Source organism: Acomys russatus, chromosome 6, assembly GCF_903995435.1.
Source record: "Acomys russatus chromosome 6, mAcoRus1.1, whole genome shotgun sequence".
Classification (NCBI taxonomy): Eukaryota; Metazoa; Chordata; class Mammalia; order Rodentia; family Muridae; genus Acomys; species Acomys russatus.
In genome coordinates, this window is record NC_067142.1 from 58,699,643 (window position 1) to 58,725,974 (window position 26,332).

The following is a 26,332-nucleotide window of genomic DNA, read 5'->3' on the forward strand; positions in this document are numbered from 1 at the left end:
TTCGCATAGTATATGGTTTCTTTGGATGCTCTTCCATGCTAAGTACTAAGTGTCCTGGAACAAATGAAGGTACAGTGAAGGTCAGCTCTGCTTAATTGTTTGGTTTAGCAACTAGTACAGTGGGAGGTGGAGTTAGCAAGTTAAATATTACTAAATGTATAGAGATGGCTCAGTGGTTAAGAGCGCCACCTGCTCTTCAAGAGGTCCTGAGTTCAATTCCCAGCAACCACATGGTGGCTCACAACCATCTATAATGAGATCTGGTGCCGCCTTCTGTAAAGCACTCATATGCAATAAATAAAATAAAATAAATTTTAAAAAAAGGAAAGAAACTAGATGAGCTAAAAGATTTCATATTTACCAACTATGCTTTTCACATAAAACACCCTATTAAATATACAGTATGTCCTAGAACATAAAAGAAGGCATTAAAGTCCCTGTGCTTTTGGGTTTGCATTGTATATGATGTTCCATGAACACGCTAATTGTAAGTAAGGATTTTCGTGGCGGCATTTGCTAGACGCTGCAGCTATAGTATGCTATGGCTACTGACGATCTGCATGCCAGCCTGCACTGGGCTGTGGAGAAACTGTTGAGCTTTGCTGAGTATCTTTTCCCAAAGTAGGAATCAAAGTTCTACCTCAGAAAACCCTGGCAAGGATTAAGTGAAAAATACCCAAATGTTCAGAACAGGAAAAGGTTTGGAAAAAGAAGAGCTAGTCACTAATAGTTTTCTACATAGCACTGGTCCTGGGCATCCCAATTCTACTAAGCGTTTCCACAGTGATAGCTTTTATACTGCTGCATCAGGATGACAAGTGCAGCTAGTTCAGGGTGCTCCCAATATGTTCATTCCATGTCATTGGCTGGAAGGGCCATTACAATCCGAGCATTGACCTTGCAGGGCTTTTCCACCCATGCCTGCCGTCTCAGCACCTTGAGTCCAAGGCTATGAAAGGCAAGGTCAGCATCTTCCTTTACCTGGAAACCCTAAAATCTATTGCTGGAGCTCTAAAAACTGCAAAACGCAAAGGAGAAAGTCAAAAGAGACAAAGGATTCATTTTATGCTGATCAGACTACTGTTCATTTTTGGTGACTTGACAACACTAGATGAATAGGGGGGAAATGTAGATAAATCTGTGGAATTCATTCAACAAGCGAAAGAGTCATAAGCCGATGTGGGGTAGGAATGGAAAGATGGTGAAATACGGCAGAATGGTCCCATGCGTTGTTAAATGGTTGTCTCGATGATGATTAAATAGAACACAACGAATCATATATCTACTCATTCTGCTTAAAATAGCTTTTAAAATCAGAGATAAAATATTCCCTGGCAGGACAAGCAGTGAATAATACATACATACTTAAACAAAAGAGGTGTTTTTGTTACAAGTAGGAGTGGTGTATAGTTGAGAAGAACGTAAGTCATAACTAAGAGAAATAGGAAGAGAAGATTTTTATTACCAACAAATGTCCAGCCTCTTCCTGAGGACAACAAAGGCATCACAAGAACTTCACAGAAAGAGTCCCCAGACTCAGTCCTTGCTTGACCTCTCCCCATGCTCTCTCTCCCTGTCTCCGCCTCCCCCCCCCATGCTCTCTCTTCCTTCCTGCACACAGGTAGAGAAGTTCTATCTTAGCCCACCCTCCATATCTCAGTCATACTAGCAGTGCTCTCTACTTAAAGTTCTAATCCTCCTGTCATGATCTCACTGAAGACTCCTGGCCTCTGATGTTGTCACTCCCATCAGCTTTCTTCTCTTCAACTACTGCAGCAATACTAAGTCTTCGCTCCATTTTCTCCTGCCCTTCTCACTCCTACACCTCCATACCTCCACCCTCCACCTCTCCACGCCTCCTCCCTCCACACCTCCACACCTCCACCCTCCACCCCTCCTCCCTCCACACCTCCACACCTCCACCCTCCACCCCTCCTCCCTCCACACCTCCACACCTCCACCCTACACCCCTCCTCCCTCCACACCTCCACACCTCCACCCTACACCCCTCCTCCCTCCACACCTCCACACCTCCACCTCTCCACCCCTCCTCCCTCCACACCTCCACACCTCCACCCTCCACCCCTCCTCCCTCCACACCTCCACACCTCCACCCCCCACCCCTCCTCCCTCCACACCTCCTGGCCCCTGTGTTAAACTTCAAGCACATAAGCAACACCCACCTTGCAACCACTTGACTTCCTCTTCCCACAGGACTGTCTGCATGACTTAAATGCCACTCTCTTTTTCCTTTGCTTTCTTTTTTTCCTCTCCTCCTCCTCCTCCTCCTCCTCCTCCCCCTCTTCCTCCTCCTCCTCCTGCTACTCTTCCTCCTCCTTTTTGACTTGTTTTGTTTCTTTTTCTGTGTCTTGAGTTAGGATCTCGATGTGTTGCCATGGCTAGACTAGAACTCACTATATAGACTAAGCTGGCCTCAAACTTGTAGCCGTCCCCCTGCCTCTACCTCCTGAGTGCTGGTTGATTCCATTTCTTGCTGTTATCTAACATTCTGTGAACTTATATTTATTTATTTTTGTTTCTTTCCATTAGATGGTAAGCTCTACAGTGAGAGTGAAGTTTGCCTGGCGGCGCAGAGATCTTTAAGAAGTATTCGTTGGAGGAGGAGGAGGAGGAGGAGGAAGAGGAGGAGGAAGAGGAAGAGAAGGGAGAATTTGGTTGTGAATCCATCTCACATGGGCATTTTTACTTGGAAGGCTTTGTATTATTCTTCCAATCTCCCTATTTGTTAGAGGTCTCCTCTTGGTTTATCTGTTTTGGTTAGGATGAAATAAAGAAAAGGAGTCATGAATCTGAGGAGGTACATGACAGAACTTGAAAGGGAGAGAAGAAAGGATAGAAATTATTTATTTTTAATATTTTATTAATTTATTCATATTACATCTCAATTGTTAGCCCATCCCTTGTATCCTCCCATTCCTCCCTCCCTCCCACTTCCCCCCTACTCCCCTCCCCTATGTCTGTGACTGAGAGGGACCTCCTCCCCCGTATATGCTCATAGCGTATCAAGTCTCTTCTGGGTAGGCTGCTATCCTTCCTTTGAGTGCCACCAGGCCTCCCCATCGAGGGGACGTAGTCAAAAATTGGCACTAGAGTTCATGTGAAAGTCAGTCCCCACTCTCCCCTCAACGGTAGAGAATGTCCTGTCCATTGGCTAGATCTGGGTAGGGGTTCGAAGTTTACTGCATGTATTGTCCTTGGCTGGTGTTATAGTTTGAGCAGGACCCCTGGGCCCAGATCCACCCATCATAATGTTCTTCTTGTAGGTTTCTAGGACCCTCTGGATCCTTCTATTTCCCCATTCTCCCATGCTTCTCTCACCTAAAGTCCCAATAGGATGTCCTCCCCTCTGACCCCTTTTCCTGGTAAGTGAAGACTTTCATGGGACATGCCCCTTGGGCTAGTGTCTAGATATAAGTGAGTATATACCATTTGACTCTTTCTGCTTCTGGGTGAACTCACTCATTATGATCATTGGATAGAAATTACTTAAATATAGCACTCATGTGTGAAATTATAAAAATATTAAATTAAAAATATAATGAAGATAAATCTTTAAAATAAATATAATCAAATTTCTGTGATATTATTGATCTGTACTTTCTATTTCTATTTTATGTTGTATATTTCAAAAAAGGTATTTATTGAGTGAGTCAATCAATCAAGAGAAAGCTGTATTTAAATAATTGGCCTCAGTTATGACATAAAACCGGCGTGCGGGGTGGAGGTTCATACATTCCATTTATTAGACTGAGGAAGCACCCCTCTGCTCCTAGTTTACTGAAGGTTTTCCAGGAGAATGTGTAATGCTTTTCTGAGTCTACTGAGATGATCCTGTAGGTTTTGTTGCTTTTAAGTCTGCTCACACAATACATTACATTAATTGATTTTCAAAAGTTAAAAATATAATCTCACATTTCTTGGATAAAATAATATGATTCTACATTCATGCAGAATTTGGAACTCAGGGTAGCTAAAATGGTCTTTAAACAAAAGAATAAAATAAAAGTACCACTTTCTAAATTAAAAAAGATAATACCACAGAGCAAAGGTATTTAAGACAACATGGTATTGGTACAAGGGTAGAAATAGGAATCAATTGACTAGAACTGAGAATCCAAATACAAACAATAGCACTTTGGCAAAGATTCTAAGAACACATGAGGCACAAAGAACAGTTGTTTGGACAAATGATGCCCAGCAGTTGGTTGCCTATGAATAGAAACTGCAGTTAGACTCTTACATAATATTTAAATTTTAATTATATGCACATATGTGTGAGTATGAGCTACACTGTCCATGAAAGCCAGAAGAGGAGACTAGATGCCCTGGACCTGAAGGTGCAGGTGACTGGAGCCACCTGATGTGGATGCTGGGAACTAAGCTCAGGTCCTCTGACAGAGGAGGATGTGCTCTTAACCACTAGAGTTATCTTTCTAGTTCTCTAAATAGTTAAAGTTTTGGATTAAATAGTCACACATACGATATACATACTTGCAAAGGAGCAGCCATGATTGTTTGGTACTGGGAGCTTATTATACAGGTGGATTACAATAAGCAAAAAAATGTCTTGGCATAAGAAACTAGTGTTAAAAATCTATATGCGTGTAAGACTTCCTCTTCAATGTAATCAAAGGAATCAAAAGACCGAGAGATAGGAGAACAGTGGCGGCAGAAGCGGTTTTGTTGGCATACCTAGTGGCCAGGAATGAACATGACAGTTGCCATGGGGTGTGCACATCCACACAGTAAACACCCTCACTAATTACCTGCTTTGGAGGTAACAAGCTGGAGTACAAGAGGTCGCCTGGTTACGATGCCGGAGCCTCGAGGAAGAAAATCCCTGAAAACAAACAAGAAACAATAGATGAAGGCATTGCTGAATTTTAAACAGGACTCCATGGTAATCCTTCAGGTCTCCAATATTTCAATGTGTTCTCTGTCTCAAGACACCTAGACTCATCTATGAAAGAGGTATTTGCAAAGTTCGAAGAGCAAGAAAGCAGTTGTGTCAGCAGCTGATCCACCAATGCATTCACTAATAATCCTCACTAAAACACACCGCTCATTTACCTAGGCAGGATTCGTGGAGGCTTGATTACATTTCTGTGTGTGGCCCCTTCATTTTCACTTTCAGAGAACCTGCATTAATTTTTTAAAATGGTCTAATAATGAAATCAACCCTAGAACTTCTGATAACTGCAAAATCAGTACTGCCTTTGGCTTCCACATTATTACTGCACCATGAAATGCTGGCCAAAATGAAAAGGGTGAATTACAGTGTATTTTCTAAATATCCTGAAATTTTTCTCCAATAAAACGACTCACAAAATGTGGTCTCAAATGGAAGAAAATATTACATCATAGAAATTAACACTAGAAAAAATATTGCAACTTCAGTGTTTCTTATTGTTCCTGTCAAGTGGGAGATGTTTGAGAAAGATTATATTGAAAATGACATGTTAAAATAGCATACACTATGCCAATAAACCTGCTGCAAAGAAAGTACTGCATTAAATTGCATGGGCAACCTCATCCACGCCATTATCAAGTCTGCAGTGTCAGAGAACTCACCAACACCTGTCTCACAGCTTGCTGTCTGTGCTGTGCTTTGGTTTGTTGTTGTTATGTATTGGGACCTGAACTCGCCATATAGGGTGTATGGTGCAAGCACATGCCCTCTGAGCTGTGCATATCTGCTCCCTTCTCTTCACTTTTTATTTTGAGAGAGAATCTCACTAAGTCGCTCAAACCGAACCTGAATCACCCTGTGCCCCTCACAGGCCTTGAACTTGCGATCCTCTGGACTCACGCCCTGCTTATCTCATAGTTTTTAAGCACATTTACAAGGCCTCACAACTGTGGAAAGAATGTCACAGAATTCTATTCAAGATAAACCTTTGACTCAATGACTCAGTGACAGTGTTCTTCAAAAATGGAAGTTTCAGGACCATCTAAAGACAGAACTCCAGACACCCAGGACCCAGCATCAATGATACACACTTGTAATACTCAGGGCAGTAGTGGGGTTGGGGAGGCGGGGAGGCTACCTCTCAGGAGATCCTAACATTGAGCAGGGTTTGCCCAACAACTCCACAGTCACACTGGTATCCGGGAAACACGGAGGCTTCCAAAAGAGCTTCAACACAATGAAATTTCAATGCACAATGACTTAGGAAATAAACAAAGGTCAGAGGAAATGTTTCGAAGCACAAACCACCAGAGACACTGATATTCTCAGCGGGGAGTCACAAAGACAAAGTTAAGCAAAATTTCCTCTATAACTGTTATTTTGCAAGTACTAAAATACATTCTGGAAGAGTTCGTCATAAAGAACTATCTCTAAACTGGGCAAATGGCTTACTCCTTAGGCCAAGGTTGAGAACCATGGAGAAGTTACTCCATGCTGATGAAACAGGGAAGAGTAAGAAAAGTTGTTTGAATGGGAGGATACAAGGGATGGGATAACAACTGAGATGTAATATGAATAAATTAATAAAATATATTAAATATACATAAAGATAAAAAAGAAAAGTTGTTTGTGTTTCAACTTTTAAAACAGTATTTTTTTTTATTCATTAAAAAAAAGCACTGGCTGAGTGTGGCAAGGTGCATCTGTAACCCCAACACTCAGAAAGGTGAGGCAAGAGAATCCTGAGTTCCAGACCAGCTAAGCTGCACAGTGAGACTCTGTCTCAAACAAAGAAACGAAAACACAGAACAGAGCATCTATGTTCTGTGCCTGCAACCAGAAGGGAAGGAGTTCATTTGAAAGTCAAAATGAATGAAAGGAAAACAAAACTCCGGAGTAGGGAGCTGGAAAAAAAGAAAAAAGAAAAATCTGTGTTTTCATGAATGAAGTTTTAAGCTTCACAGATGCCAAAGAGAAATGTAGGGACTTAGGTGGCAGAATGTGGCCGTTTAAAAAAGGGAAATGCGCTTCAATAAAAAAGGGATAGAGGAAAAGGGAGAGGAAAGGAAGGCGGATGAAGAGAGACTTGCTGACCTATGCCCTCACGCTTTCAGGCTGTGTTTGTGACTCCACATTTACACAATATAGACTTAGCAGCCACTCCATTGGGGATGAATAACATAAACCACATATAATGCTTTCAACAACCAACCGCCTTTAGGTCTCTGGCTGAAAGTAAACCCACTGATACACTAATGCTTCTCTCTGCTTTGTTTTTAATCAATCAAGCCTAATGTCGCATCGTGAGGAATAAGTGGATTCAGATATCCAGCCTCTTTCTTACTTAGAGTCGGCTTCTAGCATGTACTCTCACCAACCATGAAGGCATTGCGTAATGGAATTTGGCTATCTGAAATTCTCTCCTGTTACACAGGAGTCTCTAATATAAAACAAACCGCTAGGGAGAAATCTTTCTCTAATAGAGAAGTAGGTAGTCAGTCTGGCACCCTGTAGGTACATCTCATTCTGATGACCTAGAAAAGTTAGAACCATATGCCCAGAACCTTCCTGCCGCATGAGCTGAGGGCAAAGAACCTCAAAAGACACCAAGAACACTGATTTCAATACCAGCCCCACCATTGCACATGCAAAATTCTCTTTAAACGTGTTTCAGTAATTCTAACTAAAAACCAGATCATATGGCTCTAATAAAATGCAGCATATGGCAGCCCATTAAAAACCCAAGTACCATAAAAATGCACTTCCATGTTGCCATAATTATTGCTACATTGTAGTCATAATGTGTTCCCCCTGATGGCATAGTCTTCTCTTGCAAAAATGCCCTAAATCCCTATTTACAAAATGTTAGCACTTTATGAATTGAATATGAGCTAAGGGGCCACAGACCCCATTTGAACTGCCCACTTGGTCCAGACCAGCTGCAGTGGTTTGGACTGCTCAGTCTGTTATCCCTGCCTCCATCCACACCAAGCCAGGCACTGACACAAACAATCTTGAATAATTCATTAGCCACTGAGTGCAATCATCCACTTGATTTTCATTTCTATGTGCAATAGACAGTTGGCTTTTTGTCTCTTATCAGCATGTCTTATGCTGAAATTAGTTTGCTATATTAAAGCACAGGAACTAATGGCTGTACCTTTAGTTGTACTTTTAACTTAATATATGTATTTTATTATAGTCTAATACAGAGAGAGAGAGAGAGAGGGAGAGAGAGAGAGAGAGAGAGAGAGAGAGAGAGAGAGAGGGAGAGAGAGGAGAGGAGAGAGAGAGAGAGAGAGAGAGAGAGAGAGAGAGAGAGAGAGAGAGGCCACAGATGCCTTTAAAACACACACACACACACACATCAGGTACCTGTCTATCTAGTCTTAGCATACGTTTTTCATACAATATGTCCATGCTTTTCCTACTTGCATGATTACTAAGAAAAAAGTAAAAATTAATTTCCATCATCATATACAAAGAATGGAATTTGTAGCATTTCTTACTGGCCTTTTCAGAAACTTAGTTGCCAAGTAATATATATATACATACATACATATATATATATATATATATATATATATATATATATATATATATATATATTCCCCCCCCCTGGTAGGAAATGGTTGGACTTTGGAAGCTCCATCAAAGAGCAAGCTGCTATCTGCAGTGAACTTACACAAGCTGTCCTTTTTTTGCAGCAAATAAGCACAGAGATGGCTTCCTTCAACAGAGAGGTAAGCAGCCATTAACCAGATGGTCTGTTCAATAAATAGATGATCAGCAACTTTTTATAAATAAATATGGAGGTGTAACTCATACTCTCATAGAAAATAGCTCCTGTAGCCGATTCCACAATATGTAAACTTAGTCTTGAAGAAGAAATACATAACAAATTACTAGACTAAGCACAGCAGACTCCATAGATAAGTTCCACACAGAGTGCAGAATCAACACAGAGCAAGTAGTACCTGTTCTGTTTGTGTGGAACAACTTCATAGAGGAAATGTGAGATAAGAGGCATTCCACAGTTTAATTCAAAGGCCTGGGAAACCACTGGAGAATAGAACATTGAGTAAATGTATGAACTAAAGGTCAGAAGGTGACAGAAAAGGAAGTGGACCTCAGAAGCCTTCCTTATGGTTGTGTGTGCCTGGTACTATGCAAGTAACAGAGATGGGGGTAGAGGGACTGTAAGTTATCATATATACATTACAAAAAAAAAAAAAACCTCGAGTGTTGAAAAAGGGAGACAGGTAAGATGAGGGAAACAGACACTGGCTGTTTTCGGTCATTCAAGATGATAATGAGAGTTAGGTCCAAGACAGTAATGATAGGAAGAAAGAGAAAATAAATGTCAAAATTTGATGACTGTCTTAATGTGGAATATCGGATTGTGGAAGGTTATATGATGACTCTCACAGTATTCAGGAAGAGAAAGGTTTCGTTATAGATGGTGTTACCATGTACTAGCATCAGCACCTCTCTCGCTTTGTGTGTGTGTCTCCATCTCTCTCTCTCTCTCTCTGTCTCTGTTTCTCTCTGTGTGTCTCTCTCTGTACCTCTGTCTCTGTCTCCCTGTCTCTCTTCCTCTAATGCTCTTGTTCAATACTATACTATATTACATGAGTATTATATTACTCTATATTTTAAAAAATTATCCTACATGAGACACAATACTCACATCTGTAACTAGCACTTAGGAGACCAAAGGTGGATAATCATGGGTTCAAGGTCAGCTTGGGATGTGCAGTGTGCAGCGAGGCCCTGACACTAACCCCTCACATTTCTTTACTTAGATGTCCTGGACCACTATCACTGCAATTCAACTCATTACCCCCAACATGTTTTCCTTCTTCATCCTAGGTTATTACCCACTTCATCCACATCCATACACATCGGCAGAAGAAAAAAAAAATCCTGCCTTCTAACAGAATCTTCTGTGCACTTGTTCCCTTGGCCTTGATGCTTTGGCATATATATTCATGACTCTGCTTGGGACTCCCACCCTAGCAGCTTCTTTAGCCAGCTCCTACTAGAACTACAGAGCCTAGCTCCATGTCATCCGTTCTTAGGGCCCACCCCCACCCGAGTCCCAGCCTCTGGTTAAGTTCTCAGCAAACACTGGTTTGTTCGTAGATTTGTCTTTGACTACATATATATATATTCTTTCAGGGGAAAAGTCAATGTCCAAGTGTTTCATTAGATTTCTATCTCTCCTTTCAGGAAGACTCCTGGTTGCTTGCTAGAGTCTTAACACACAGGAGAAGCAGTTGAATTTACTTCTTCAATTGGAAAACAGCTAAGTGGCATAACATGGATAAAAGAACAGCAAAAGATCTTGCAGTTGATCAAAAATTTGTTGAAGTGATTTGTTCTCTAATATGCATATTTAAAATCAGGAGGTAAAAAAATAAAATAAAATAAAATCAGGAGGTATTTGCCAAAGTACAAAGTACAGAACACAACGTTGACCCATATTACTCCTGTATAAAGACATGGAATTGATTTGAAGAAAAAAAAATTTAATCCAAGAAACATCATACTTTTAAAAATTAGTCCTTAAATTAAAAACAAAACTCTTAAAATTATTTCTTCAAGTATAATTTTCTGTTCTCTGGAACAATTCCTGTGATGGTAACATCTCAAAACACCTCACAAGAAGGTGAGGAGGGTAAGGGATCAGGACAGAAGAAAGCAGAGGAGAGATGGAGATGGAAGCAAATACCTGCTAACGGGTACTAAACACTGCTGCCCTACCCCAAGAAGCTGGGGGGAAGGGTCCTAAGTCTCATTCCACCACTGAACATAAGGTGCTGTTGTGTTTGCATACCTGAACCCCAGAGCCTTGCCAGCCACTCCAGTCGTAGGAAGTAATAACATCAAGACCTCAGAGTCTTTGGAAATTTCCACTGCAGTTTCCATCCCCCGCATACATTATTGGCCACGTTAAGGAGGTTAGCATTTATCTATTTGTAAAAGATCACGTTGCTGATGGCAGTTACTCTGTAAAGCGTCCATTCCTAACATCACTTCGCTTGGGAACCCTGAGAGTACAGTTACAGAAAGCATGCTTTTATTCTACCCCAAAACATTAATATTTATCCACAAAACTCAAAATTTCTAAGCAACACATTTTCATCAGCCAAATTAGCCGTGAATCGATAGTTCCCACTAAAGCATTTAGAGTGTAAAGTCTCCATCTCTGAGGGCGATGAAGGAAGAATGTCATCAGTCTACAAATGCTATGCTTTGCCCACCAGAATTCAGTCAGCTACAAAAAATAAGTTATTTACAACATTTTAGCACAAGATTAATGAGTCTTGGTGCAAAATAGAAATAGCATCACTCCCTCCCCCCACAAAAAAAAATCTCACATCATATTTTACTCTGTTTAGCAAACATGAAAGGGAATAGCAAAGAGAGACTCCTAAGAAGGTTGCTGGTTGCCTACCCAGTGTCCACTTTTCCTTTCCTATCAACACAAGCCAGACTTCACTGGGGATGGCAACATGCCTAACTTTGATAAATAAATTAGCCACGATTCCCCAGGCTTCCTTGCAAACGTGGTGCCCCTCACTATCTTCTACACAGTAAGATGTCTTTGGAGATTGCTGAGTGGCATCAGATGGCTCCTGGAACACGGTCTGATTTCACCCAAGCATACTATTTGCTTCTTTCTTCTTCCCGTAAGTTATCTGAGACTGCAGAGCTGCAGCAATAATCTCCACATGGTGAGGCAAGATGATAATAGATGGAAGCCACGCACCCAAGACCTCAGAGAAAGCACGTCACAGAGAGCCTGGGATGGTGACAGCATTGCAAGTCAATGAAGCCAACCTGACACTTCCTGGGAAGGAGAGGGAACGAGAAATGCTATCCTTTAGGCTACTGTTTGCTTTTCATTGCCACCTCTTTATTTTTTTATTTTTCCTTGATCAAAATCTCCCTCTGTAAATTTGATATCATAAATTTAAGTGTATCAGCAGATTTGGTGTATTTGTAAACTTAAATAGAAGATTCCTCCAAAAACCAACTTTACCTCCTCAGGAGAAATACCAGGCTTATCAATAATAGTTTACAAGCCAGCAAATAAGAGAACTCAGAATATTCAGCATTCAGTCCTTTCAGCCATGTTTTCCGGCAGAGTTCCCAAAGAGATAAACATGGAGAAGACAAAGTCCAATGGCTTTTGCCTCAAATCTGATGAGCTTCCTTTCCAAGACTGAAGACATGGACAGCATGAAGTGAAAACCTTACCCAGTCTACGCAATAGGAAAACAAACAGCACCCGTTGCCCACTTCCCATGATGCCACAGTGAGTCACCAACCTTTGCATTCCCACACTGCAAAGGCTAACAAAGGCCCTTCTGGAGCAGATCAAGCCAGCCAGTGACAAGACATCAGGACACACGGGCAGTCACATGGTGACTAGGGATTGGCTGGTGCAGACAGCCCACTACTGTCTTTTCTTTCCCTGTAAAGGCTTCCTGGCCCAATATCTGTCCTTGGTCCTGAAGGTCTGTCATAGGTTCCTTGTCACAAAACTGGAAAGGAGATGCACAGAAGAAAGAAGAAGGGAATTAACTTCCCTGGTCAATACTGTGCAGTTTTGGTCCTTGCTTTTCTAGGACATTAAAATAAAAATGACATATACAATTAAAAGCTAAGATAGTGCAGGTCAGTTTCACCACTGAAATCCAGAACAGAGCACCACAGGACAGAACACACACCCTGCTTATTTACAAACAATGTAAATGACTTTCTAATTAGCTGGTGAGTCCCCAGACCCAGCCCTTCCCCTCTGGAAGCTCCATCCAACATTTCCTGAAGTGGTATTAGAACATCAGTCTCTCAAGTGACTTCAGGCTGCTTTGACACCTCCCTGCTGATGCTTACCACAGAAGCCCTTCCATCACGCCCCCTTCTTCACCATATTCTCTCTCCCAGAAGAAATATCTCCATATATGTCAGTATAGCCAGATGTCTTTCCCCTTTGTTCTCAGGATTCCAAGATTCTCCCCCATCACATCCCTCCCTAGACAAGCTTTCTTAGGACAGGACTGTCTACATTTGACAAAGCACCTGCAAACCATCAACTTCATACTTTAGAAAGTAAAACTGGTGAATTCACTAGAGAGATAAACATTATGGGATATGTTGATAAGTAAATATAATTAAAGATAGCTTTCTCTTGTATATTGTATGAGTCAGGCTTTTCCAAACCATGGGAGAAGGCACTCTGAGAGAGAAAAGGTTTATTTTGGTTCATGGTTTCAGAAGTTTTGTTCCAGGGCTGAATGGATCCACTCCTTTGGGCCTCAGGTGAAGCAGAGCACCATGGTGGAAAGGCTGTAATGGAGCAGCTGCTCCTTATAGCAGAGATGAATGTCATGAAACTGGGTTTCCTCCTCCCTCTTTATTTCTTCTGAACCACAAGCCTATTGATGCCAAACACATACAGGGCGGGTCTTCATTCCCTGGTGGTTAATTACAGTATGAACACTCTCAGCCACTCCCAAAAGTGCACATTAACCATCTCCCAGGTATCTCTCAACCTAATGAAACTGACAATAATAAATCACTTATATGCTCTATTATTTATCTTCCCTAAAACTATTTATTTCATATATTTGTTTTTCACTCATAATCTTTTATCAGTTGCTGATATTATAAGGAAGAAAAGAGTAAAAGAGGAGACAGGTCATTCTATAACTAATAGATGTTATATATGTGTGTGTAAGAGAGGTAATTATAAGCATTTTGTGATTTATCACTGTAAGCCACTCATGAAACTATGTGGTAGAAGTAAGTATGTTTTTGTTTTGATCCCAAGTGTGGGATGTGAAACAGACTTATGTGGGGGTGTGCGGTGTTTGTCTGCTGGAAACAAACATGTGAAAGGATACATGGTGTTTGTCCACTAGAAGAGTAGCTGCCTCTTGTGGGGACATTGTTTTTGACAACTGATAAACATCCTAGCACAGACTCTGAAAGGAGATATATGTGCGCCAAAACAAGAGGCTTGGCTTTTTTGGTCTTGGTATCAGTTCCTGTCGTTTGGCAGTTATCGCTCCACTTTGGGACACTCCTAGAGAAATGCTCCAGAGAATGCTTCAAGGTTCTGGATTCTGGTGGCTGCAGTTATAGCCACCTTTGCTGAATTGCTGGTTTGCTGAAATCCTCACTATGATCGCTCCAATGAACTGAGTCTAAAAGGTCTACTTCTCCTGTTCCCATTAACCTCAATCCTACAAGGTCAGGCCCCATGTTGGGCACCATTTGTTGGAGTTATTTTTATGTAACAGTGTTTGTTTCTCTGAGCTTATTTCTTAACCTGGATATCATACAAATAATTGAGACTCTTATAATACAAGGCTTTCTAGCACAATCTTGGAGCAGTTTAAGTCTGTTCTTAACCCTCTATGCTATTTTGTCTTACTCCCAGTAAACATCCCAGCAATACTTCCATTTTGTAGTTTTCCTTGGCTCCAGCTCCTTCCTCCTGATCTTTCTTGGACCTCTACCTGTGGCTGAATCTCCTGCCTGAATCCCCTACTTCTTCTCCTAACTCCTCCTCCTGTGGCTAGCAGGAAGTCCAGCCCTATTCTCTCCCCTACACACTGATTGGCTATAAGCTGCTTTATTGACATATCAGGGGAACAATTGGGGAACAGAGTTTACACACCATTTAGACAGGAAATCAGAATTTAACTACACATTAACCTTATGCCTACAAAACTGTGTTCGAAATGAAGGTTTGTGGAAGCTAATATTAATGCTATCAAATCCTGAAGTGTATAAATAGTAGCTGATAGAACATACCAAAATAAACACAGATCAATGAATTATTTATGACTACTTAATAAATAAGTGTAAGGACTGAAATGCAGGCCCCTAGAACCCATGCAGATTCCAGGTGGACATGGCAGCTGCTCACTTATAATTCCAGCCTTGGGAGACAGAGACAGAAAAATTTCTGGAGCAAGCTGGATGGAGAGACTAGCCAAATTGGTGAGCTACAGTTTTAATTGAGAGAACCTGCCTCAGTGAATTAGGTAAAAGAATGATTAAGATTTTTTTATACCAACCTCAATCACCCACCTTCACAAACAAACATATGTATATGCACACACAGAGAAGGAGCAGGAGGAGGGGGGGGATTGTACTAAATATATCTGAAACAACACCTGGTGTCAAACATGTCAGTATTGCTGTAGCAAAGCATGGATACCCACTAAGAAAGATAAACACAAACTGAGTGGCACCATGTCTCTGAGGTAATGTTTGCCAATAAATGAGTTCTGGCTAACGTAATTTTTACTAAATAAGTTACAGAAATAATATTTGGTTTTCGCAGCACTCAGTATGTTTGAGGTGGTAGAGGAGAGGGAAGTACGCACAGTAGCATCTAGCACACAGCAAGAGGTCAGGAAAAGTTAACTCTTATCATCACAGTCATCACTGCTTTTTTTTTCAGAAGCATGGTAAGTTATCTTGATATTTATTTAATAATTAATTGTTTGGGCATATTCCTAAAATAATTATCTCTCCACATCAACAAATGGTGATAGTCTCTTGATAGCCATAGGCATTTCGGTTAATGATAAGTTGTATCCAGTTAGTTACACTGTAAATTTATGGGACGTGTGAAAGGAAAATCCATCAAAATAATACCTTGACCTTTAACCTTTTTACCTGCATTCTTGAGAGTCCCTAGCTACCTAAAGACTTCATTTCCGAAGAACTCACCAGATTTTTCTACTTCTTTCCTCAATAAACGATTAATCCAAAACATGGAATGATTTTGAAAACCAGCAAAAGACTCAGCATGCATTCCAATCACAGTGCGCTTGATTCAAACACAGAATGAAGTGAAACCTCTGGCATCCAGAGTATCCCACACGTGTGCGGCAAGTGTTGTTTCTAGCCACTTGAAAGCACCACTGCAAAGAGCTCAAATTCTTAGAAAAGGAAAGCTTCCATTCCCATGAGGAGAGGCATTTATTAGCCCTTAATGGCCTTCTTTCATTGCCTTTCCACTGACCCATCTCTAATTGTTCCAATTATAATTTCAAGTAAAATAAAACCCGTAATGGTAAAAATGTGTAATTCAATGTGTGCATTATGAGAAGAGGTCTGTAACTGTATAAGCCACACACACACACAAGTACACAACAGCATGGATCTGGACAGGAAATATCACCACAGAGAAGGAGGAGGTGGTGTGGAAAAGGCCCTGGCCAAGAAGTCAGCTGGGGCTCCAGCTGTGAGCTCACCACACCCTTTAATCTGTAAGAGACCAAATTTCTGCATCTGTAAATGTAAGAACTGGAGGATTATCTTCTAACGTCCCTGTTAATTCTAACGCTCTTTCAGCCTCTGGCCATCAGTCAAGATGCTCAGGGTCCAGCTGCACTCTCTAAACAATGCTGTGACTTCCTACTACTGACTTGGTATTTTCTGTGCTCAGAAATCAATATTGTATTACTTCAAAATCATGATGCACAAAATCTTTTTTTCACCCCTGAGCATTTTCCTCCGCTGTTAAAATTTAGTATCTCTGGAGGAAAATAAACACCAATTAACTGAAAATCAAAACTCCTGGAATTTGGTAGAAAATATGAAAAGAAACCTTCTGACTCAGCAGGTGGGATGAAATATTCTCATTCAAGATTTCTAATATTAATAAATAAGATCAACAAAATGTAAGCCTGTTAAATTAATTAGCTACCTGTGCAATTTAACCACCTTTGTTGTGGTGAATGCAAATGTGAAATTCTCATCACCAGTCAGGTGCCAGAACCTCAGAAAGCTTAAATGAGCTCCCAGTCACCACCCGCCATGACTTGTGCACTAGAAGTTAACACGTAAGATTCGTATCTTATCCTCTGAGTTCATAGAATTTGAAGAAGAGTCATCCATGTCATTTAAGTTTGGGTTTGTAGGCTGTAAAGAAATTATGACTTTAGAGACCACGGCCAACATATTTTTATAATGCAAAGGAGAGAAACAATGTAACTGGAAACATATAAGCATGTCACACATCCACAGGCTGTGTATTTTGTAGAACTTTGGCTTCCATTTTGTATCCATACACAAGGGAGGGGGGTCACAATGGAAACAAAAATGGAATAACGGGGACAGGGAAAGCATAATGAAGTGGGAGTGGGAAGGGCATGGTATAGAGAAGGGGACACAGGGAGGACCTTTTGAAGCTGGGCACAGTGGCTCATGCCTGTAATCCCAGCACTCCTGGAGGCGGAGGCAGCCAGATCTCTGTGAGTTCAAGGCCTTTTTTTGAGATAGGGTTTCTCTGTAACAGCCCTGGCTATCCTGGACTCACCTTATAGCCCAGGCTGGCCTTGAACCCACAAAGATCTGCCTGCCTCTGCCTCCCAAGTGCCAGGATTAAAGGCATGTGCCACCAAGCAGAAGTCATGCAGCATGACAAGGACAACCACTCTTGAGACAACAGACTTGAATGTACTGCTCACTGACACCATCATCCTTACTGTGTTGACCTTGAAATTTCACAGTCCAGGTGTATCCGGCAAAGAAGTCTCTCACTTACTCTGCAGTTTTGTGAACCTTTAAACCAACCAGCATGTACAAAGCACATAGTGGGACTTCAATAAATGTACGCCCTTCCCTCTGTTACTGCCATTATTTATTAGAGGTATATTCAAAGTACACAAGGCCCACAGAACTACAACAAATAAACATTTCATGAACATTTAAAATCTTTTGGAAAAAGTAGCATGATTGCCAGAACAATCTAGGTGTTTGCAAAATGTAAAAAATTTTAATGCATTTCAACTTTAAAAAAATAATAAATTAAGGGTTGTGTTAGACTCTTCAAATTAAAGTAAATTACTAGTGAGAATTTTTGCTGTGGTGACCTAACTTCTCCATCCCAGTCACAATACTAATCTGTAACAGGACACAAAGAACAGGTCTCAAGTACAGGAGGCTGTGGGCCTGTGTGATGAGTTATTTAATAGGGAAGAAATTTAAATGTGTTTTTAAGAACATAGTCATGTGCGTCAGTTGCTCACATCTTCAGATCCCATTCCACCTACAACAGACATGGGTTTCTCCTTAAAACTAAAAACTCTGCCTTCCCAACAGTCTGCTATATTTTCAGTCATGAGACTACAATTTTAAGCCTGCCCATTCCCATCCCTTTACCATCTACTTATCTCCAACTTCACAGTCCTACCTATCTAGGCTTTTTGCCCTACAATAAAAGTAGGGTTTTCATCCCCCTTTAGTTAAATATACTCCTTTGCCCACTTGGGAGAGAGGGACAAGTTTCTGATATTGCGTTAGATAAAAAGTCTTCCTCTTAATTGTTAAAAGCCTTTCCCTAAATCAAAGATCATGTTCAGGAAATAATAAATAAATTGACTGGTTTTTTTTCCCACACCACAAATAACCTCAGCTCTCTCAAGTCATGCCTCCTGTGCGCCGAGTTCTTCTGGTCCATGATGATTGCTAATGGAGCCCTCAGGCCCTCAAATTCCTTCCCTTTAATGTAAGTGATTGAATTCCGTCCACACTGCAAGCCTGACTTCAGGCAGGGCAGGCTTTTCTGCAGTTGGCCAATTAAGAAGTGAGGATTATTTTTAGACTCTCTAATCACTGCTTGCACAAAGGAAAGCCATGAATTTTGAATGATAAGTAAACATTTTTCCAGGTTGTCAGGTAAAGCTGAGAACATTCTGGAATGAATGTCTAAAGACTGAGGAGGCATCACTATGTACATATGTGTGTGTAAGAATTGTGGATATGAGACTATAAACTGCCCCCATTAGACCTTATGATGTAAGAAACAGCACATCATTTTGTTTGTCAGTGTCAATTCAATTAATCCTGAAGATCAAGATTCTGCCATCTAGGAAGTCTAGAATTACACTCTATGACCCCTGTGGCTGTATTAGAACCTGAAGGGTGTTACAACAAGTAAAGAGAAGCCAGTCTTGTCTGTGGCACTCCAACTCGGATGCTTGTTGTCTGTGTCCTAGGACCTGGTTAGAGGTGATTCAGTTCCACTGATGATGTCCTCTGCTCATCTTCTCTGTTGACTATGGGGATCTCCCCAGGCAAGCAGCTCCCCTCAACACCCACATAGCCATTACCACTTCAGAACCCCCCAGGCACAACTCTTCAGAGAGCTCCAGCTTCAGCTACACAAAGAGAAAAAACAACAACAACAACAACAGGCCATGCCAAAACAAGAGAGCATCATGTTAGGTGAAATAAGCCAGACACAGCAAGGCAAACACTGCATGCTCTCACTCAAGCATTCACTATCCAAACTGGGAATAAAAATAACTAAAAAGTCTTTGATCAATTAAAAAAAAATACTCTCTTCCTTTCAACAAAGATTATCACTTGTGAGCACATTTCTACAGCAGCAACAACACTCCTGGCTACCGCTTTGATTTGAAGCCACTGTCTGGAGTTCAGACTCTGGCTTAAAAGGACAAGAGCATTTTTTCTCACGGCAGGAATTGGGGGTCTTGGAAGGTTTCAAGGCTAGTCCTTTCTGCGTGTCAGCACGGTTGCTTCCACTACTTGAGCATTTTTGCTTTCCTCTCACGGAAGTGTATTTCTGTTCGTTGGCAAAATTACCAAAGAAACAGCTAAAACACCTATTCCTTTTCAGTAGTGAAGGAAGATCAGCGGGCCTCTCACATCTGGTTTTAAACAGTTTCTGCTACAGGTTGCCTTTTAAATTGCAGACACTGGAAGGAAATGACGTTGTGCTTTAGAATGAGACACGAGGTGTAGCTGCTATTCCAGAGCTAAGACAGTTTTGTTTTTCAGTGTGAGGACACAGTCTGGAAGAGGGTTGCCTCATTATTAAAATGCTGACTACTGTATATAAGGTTTCCCATCGCCCCATAGGACGAGACTGACAAAAGATGAACTATGGAGATGGAAACTTCAGGGGGTGGCTAGACGGTCTTGGCCTCCTCTTCATCTGTAAACGGCTTTACAATACCTGTTACTCACCATAATTCTCTACTTGCCAGTAATTTAGATAATAAGAACCAAGACCCAGGCACCCCGCAAAGAAATCAATGGGAGACCCTTTGGGAAAGAGCATTTCCTTGTTGTCAGTATTTAATCATAGTGTGCCAAGTATTTAAGTAGCCCTTGATAGAATCTTCACTTGAAACATCAATTACAGAATGGCGTTAAAGCATCGGGATGTCTTCTGTGGCTGTTATAAGGGCTCCTGATGATACTGCACATATTATTACAGGAATACTACCATTGTTATTCTCTTCGGAGGCATTTCACAATCTGTCTGCCCTTTCTTATGCTGTCTTCATCTGGGGAATGACTTCTCTGAGGCATCATGCTTTCCTTCCTCAGCCCTGGTCATCAGCTCCTGTGTGGTAATGGCTATGGCCTCTAAAAATTCTGTAGAGATGATTGGACTCTGGCAAATAGCCAGGATTGCTCTCTTGACAGCAATCAATCCCCAGGACTCCGCCATGCTGTCTCACTTGCTCTGTGCCTATTTTATGCCCTTTCTGCCTTTCAGAGCTGTCTTCTCCCCGCTATGTAGAAATACTGCATATGTAAAAAAACAATTTCTGTGACATAAAGCATAATGTTCTAAGTGTTGAAATTACAGGAAGTTTGGCTTTCTCCATTCTAGTGAGGTAAAATATGACTGCAATGGTCTCAACTTCCTGTGAGCTCTAGACATTTCAGAGCACTTACGATACGCATATCTTACCAGTATTAGTTCCCTGGGATGTAAAGGCGTTAGGGATAATGGTTCTTAGTACTCCACTGTGAAAAGTGGGGATGGATTGGAAAGAGCCAAAGCATTCATTCTCCAGCACAGCTCCTGGGTACAGAGTCTGGCTGGAGCCTTCAGAAGACGCACCTCCCGTTTGCAGCTTCTTCCCCAGGCATCTCCACTCAGCAAATAGCACGGCCTCTCTGCCTTAAGGGCATGTGTCAGGGCTCCCCCCTCTATTACCTTGAGGGTAATCCTCCTGTTAGGAAAAGGTATTTATATAGATCACTTACTAAACTAGAGAAAAGAAAGCTGGGGTGGGAGGGACCTTACACTTTTACTTGGGGAAAAAAAAAAAAAAGCCAGGGCCCAGAACCAAGCCCTTGGCTCATGCTGTAGCGCTGCTCATGGAGATGCAGCCCCATCTGAGCACAATCTACAACTGCTATATTTAGAGGTAGCGCCACTCTCAGAGGCCTTTGAGAGGCCTTGGTAGAGTTACTCCTCTGTACTCAGAATCCCAGAGCCTATCACCTCCTCTCCGGGAGCTCCCTTCAGCCAGTCATTTCCACACTTCGACCCCCTTCCCCTTTCCAACCTTTTCTCTTCAGTGGTTTTTATTTTGGAAAAAAAAAAAAGTTCCACCTTTCCAACTTCAGAGAATAAGCAACTAAATAAATGTATCACCACCTCTCCACCCTCGTTGCGGGCACAGCTGCACCTGCTGCCACTCCTCAGCCCTCCCCCACAGTGGAGCTCCTTAAAGAAGTATTCTAAATTGTGCCTCCTTGGCCTCTACCCCATTCCTGATTCCCAAACACTCTAAACCCTGCATACCGTCACCAAGCCAAGATACCATCACCAAAATCACTAATGACTCCGAAGAAGTAGAAGAAGAAGAAGAAGAAGAAGAAGAAGAAGAAGAAGAAGAAGAAGAAGAAGAAGAAGAAGAAGAGAAGGAGGAGGAGGAGGAGAGGGAGGAGGCAGCTAAAGACGAGAGTTTATCTCACTTCCTTAAATAATATGTGAAGTCACCAGCCTCTCTTTCTTCTCCCGTCCCTTGGTGGCCCCCCTTTTCCTCTAGTCTTTTTCCTCCTCCTTGGTGCCATGAATTGTCTCTTCCTTTCTTCTAGAACTTTTTTCAACCATCTACATCTTCTCCCTCATTGACTCCCTGATTGTAGTCACACTATTCATGAATCTGCAGCCCCAACCAATCCCCCATACTTCTAGATACTATATTACCATGTTCTAGTTTGCTTTCTGATGCTGTGATGGAACACACTAACCAAAAGCAACTTGGGTGGAGTGACGATTTATTCCAGCTTATGGTTTACAGTCCATCCTTGAAAGAAATCAGTGCAGGAACTTGAGACAGGAACCTGGAGGCAGGAACGGAAGCAGAGACCCTAGAGGAGCACTGCTTCCTGGCTGATTTCCGGAAGCTTGCTCAACTTACTTTTTTTAATGCAACCCAGAATGTGCCTAGGGATGGCCCCATGGGCTGGGCCCTACAATATCAATCACTAATCAAAGAAAAATGCCCTCACAGACCTGCCTACAGGCCGAGCTGATGGAGGCACTCACTCAATTATGTTTTCCTCTTTTTTGATAATTATGTGTGTCAAGTCGACAAAAACTGTCCAGCTCCCAAGACCCCACACTCACCACATCTCAACACATTCCTTCCTCTCTGAGTCTGTCGCTCCTTCTTTGCCTGCCGTGATTGTGAAAGGTGCCCCTGACCACTCAGTACATCAGCAGTCTGGGAATCTGCCTTCGTCTCCTTCACAACCCTTACTGAAGCCTCGTAACCTATTTGTTGCCAGTTCTCTCCCATTTGCATCCCCTCCTTTTGCTGTACACCGAACCCCTCACAGCTCCTGCCTCTGTCATCTCCTCGTGTCCCTGCCTTTGCACATACAGCCACTACCAAGTCCTTCCCCCAGCTCACACTTCTTTCAAGAGAGCTAGAAACCTTTATTATGTTTGTTTGCTTGTTTGTTTGTTTGTTTGTTTTCCCAAGCAGACCATCAACTCCCAGGGAACAGGAGCCACATGAACTTCATTCTAGTTCATTTTCCAAAGCATAGTAAATGTCCTGCTGTATCACAGTCTGCAATTGATGGTTTCTGTTGTTTTCTTTTAATGAAAGAGCAGCCACACCTCAGTAGCATCCACTGTCCACACTGTGGTGCTCCCTGCCCCCAACACACAGCTTATCATTTCACTCGAATAGGAAAGCGTCCCTCATTCCATGCCTCTTCTCCATTGCATCTTCTCTCTCCTGGTTTCAAATTAGCCATGGAAAGGCAAGTGCTGACTTTCCTACTGGTGTTCTACTAGGAGTACACGAAGAAAGGGAGCATTCCTCTTTCATTTCACCGGAACCGGTGCTTTGCTCACCTAGGACTCTTTAGGAAGGCACATTCACATTTGGAAGAAAGGAAAAAGCAGTGCACAGCATAAACCTCCCCTGCATTTGAACAGGGCAGCAGCCCACAATAGAGCTTTCAAAAGGCCTTACAGATCCCTGTGTGGTACTGCTCATGAGCCATCACATGGCAGCACCGAGGAGGAAACGCCCCTGCACCAGGAAGGACAAAACAGAGAGGAAGCCTGCCTGCTGTGTTCCTGCTGACTCTACTGAGGGAGGGCTGCTGCTTTCAGCTGAGTGAGAAACAAGCCTGCTTCTACACAGCTAGCTACTGATGCATCCCCTGGGAAGGCTCAGACCCTTGCAGGGAGTGAGTCCAGTGCTCCAAGGGTAACCGTGCTCTGCCAGCTCCCATTAGCTTCAAATACCACTCATGTCCCTTTCTCCCTCAGAGACAAAAACATAGCCTCCTGCCCAATAAGCATTGAGATATAATTGTTATTGGAAGTCAAATAGATATCCAAAAAGAGAGTCCTATCATGCACCCAAGATTAAATAATCATTAAATAAGAGGCAAATGGGGAAGTTAACAAATCCAAATGTATAATGTGATATCATAATAGATAGGTAGACCAATAGATGGATAGGGGCTATAAATATACACACATCCATATACAGACACACGTGAGCATATATACACACACCTTTAGACCATATGCTATTACAGTCTATAGTCTATTTACAATAAAACACCAAAATGCTAAAGGTGGTTAAGTTTCAGCTGATTGGATCAAAGCTGACTTGTTTTTCCCTGTATTTTATACATCTTTTTCTAAATGTTCTTTTAAAACCACGTATTTTTAAGATTAATCGTTTTTAAGGAAAGCGGGAGTCCCCGAACAAGATCCTAAGTATGTAGGTTTTCATAGCTATCTTTTATTTTTGTTTATATCCTGAGGGCTCAGGATAATTTTTACATGATGCACATGAGAGACCTGTAAGAGGGCTAGAACAGTAGATCAGCAACATGACACCTTCAGAGACTGAATTTAAGGCTCCATAAACCAGGTTTTTAAAAAAATAAAACCAAGAATAAGAATTATTTAAATGTTTTGTATCAAGCAGCTTTCTAAGACAAAGGCAGATAACCAAGAGAAAGGTTTTAATACTGCTCAATCAGGGTGAAGATCACATTTTTGTTCTCTTCATCTATAATATGTGGAAAAGCCAGACTGCTACTGTTAAATGAAGTTCTTAGCAGAAGCAACATAATTTCCAGCTATTTCCCATATGCCATAGATCCATGATCTGGCCGGTACAGATGCTGGAGGGGTGAGCCCTTCTCTATCTAAATTCAGGAAATGTTATGGACAACAAATGATAACTTCAATAAACAAGATTCCATACAAATGAAAGTATTTATCCAAAGAAAAAATGAACCCCCGGGCTCAATTAGTCCTGTAACGATAGCATTTAGTGAACAACGACAACAATATAATGGTGACAATTTGAACATTTGATTGCAATTTTGTGACTACTGTAGTCGGTTTCACCAGCCAGTGTGAACAAAGTCAATATTGGACACCCAGTAATGGCTGGAGACAGACCAGGGCAAGAAACGAGAGGGGTAGAGCTCACCGCTAAAGGACTACAGAAAGCTCGGTGTCACTGGCGTGAGCTGAGTGTTATGTCTTCTCATGAGCGATCGGAACGATTTGGAAAGATTGGCTTTTAAAATTCATTTAGCAGGTGTCTCTGTCGGGGTTCCTATTGCTGTGATATAATAAAACACCATCGCCAAAAGCAACCTGGAGAAGAGAGGGTTTAATTACAGCTTAGAGTTCTACATCGCAGTCCATCACTGAGGGAAATCAAGGCAGGAACTCACACAGGGCAGGCACCTGGAGACAGGAGCTGATGCAGAGGCTGTGGAAGAATGTTGCTCTTCATTGCTTGTTCAGCTTGCTTTCATATAGCATTCAGGTCCACCAGCCCAGATGGTGGCAGCACAACAGTAAACTTGGCCCTCCCACGTCAACTGTCAATCAAAATCAAGGGCCATGCATGGAGAGGACCTAGGGCCCCTGCTCAGATGTAGCTGATAGTCAGGCTCCATGTGGGTCCCCTAGTAAAGGAAAAGAGGGCTATCTCTGCCATGGACTCTTCGATCATTTCCCCCTGGCAGGACAGCCTTGCCAGCCCACAGAGGGAAAGGATGCAGGAAGCCCTGATAAGACTTGATAGGCTGGGGTCAATTGGTAAGGAAGGAGGGCTCCGCCTTTCTGAGGACTAGAGTAGGGGAATGTGGGGCAAAGGGAGAAAGGTTGAGACAGGAAAGAGATGAGGGAGGGATGTAAAGTGAATTAGTTTTTAAAAATAAATAATTTGTTTTAATGTACCACAGGCTATCCCACAAGCCACTCTAGCTTGTGTTAAGTTGATAGGAAACTACCCAGCGGAGCAAACACCCATGCTCTAAGGCGCAACATACACTAATCTCCACAGCATTGTTGTCACCTGAAACCAAAAGACTGTCAAGGGAGAGACATGATTATCCACCACTGTTAAACCCCCTGACATTTGTTCTGCTTGTTAAAGAAAGATCTAGCCTCTAACAGCTAAGGCCAGTTAAGACAAAAGACTTCATGTAAAACTGGATTCAAAAAAGGTATGTAAAGTAGCCCATAAAACCCAGCAAAATAGAAGCCTCGAGTTCTGAGAGCATTTTAGGCATCTAAAAACTGGCTTGCACTGGGATCAAGGCCCAAGATGGAAAATTCCAGGTTCTAGATCCTAATACATATTTATATTTGTTGAATGAAGAAACAACCCTATTTCATGTAGGAGAAGTGGCTGGCTAGGAGTTCACTTTAAAATGACTTGAAATATTTCAGGCATTCAAAGGTTCAAAGCAGAACTAGAAAAAGGGATTAACTAGAACACAAGTAAAAAAAAAAAAAACGCATTAGAAAATGAAGTTACACTCTGTCACCTACAAGCTTCTAACTCACAGCTCACGATGCTGAGAGTATGGCACGGCTCAGGTACATTGGAATTAACGTGTACTCTACTCTGAAAATGTAAATAACCTGGAGAGGGTCAAGGAAGGGGACTTTTAAAGTAAGTGTTTTATCAGAAAAATATTGCAAGAATTTCTGTCAGAGCAGTTACATATAAAATGTAACTATATAATTAAGATTATGAGATGTTTATGAGTGTAAAAGTTTTAACTATTTGTTCCTATATTACAGTGTGT

At 41.8% G+C, this 26,332-nt stretch overlaps 1 protein-coding gene across 5 annotated transcripts in view; it reads right to left on the reverse strand.

Annotated features, from left to right (window-relative positions):
- The window catches only part of Dnm3 (dynamin 3), a 448,546-nt gene that overhangs the window by 371,287 nt on the left and 50,927 nt on the right, over positions 1-26,332 (reverse strand). For all 5 annotated transcript variants that reach the window (XM_051147697.1, XM_051147696.1, XM_051147695.1 and 2 more), the window contains exon 2: positions 4,788-4,861. In XM_051147697.1, the coding sequence (XP_051003654.1) occupies positions 4,788-4,861 (74 nt within the window). The remainder of the gene's footprint in view (positions 1-4,787; positions 4,862-26,332) is intronic.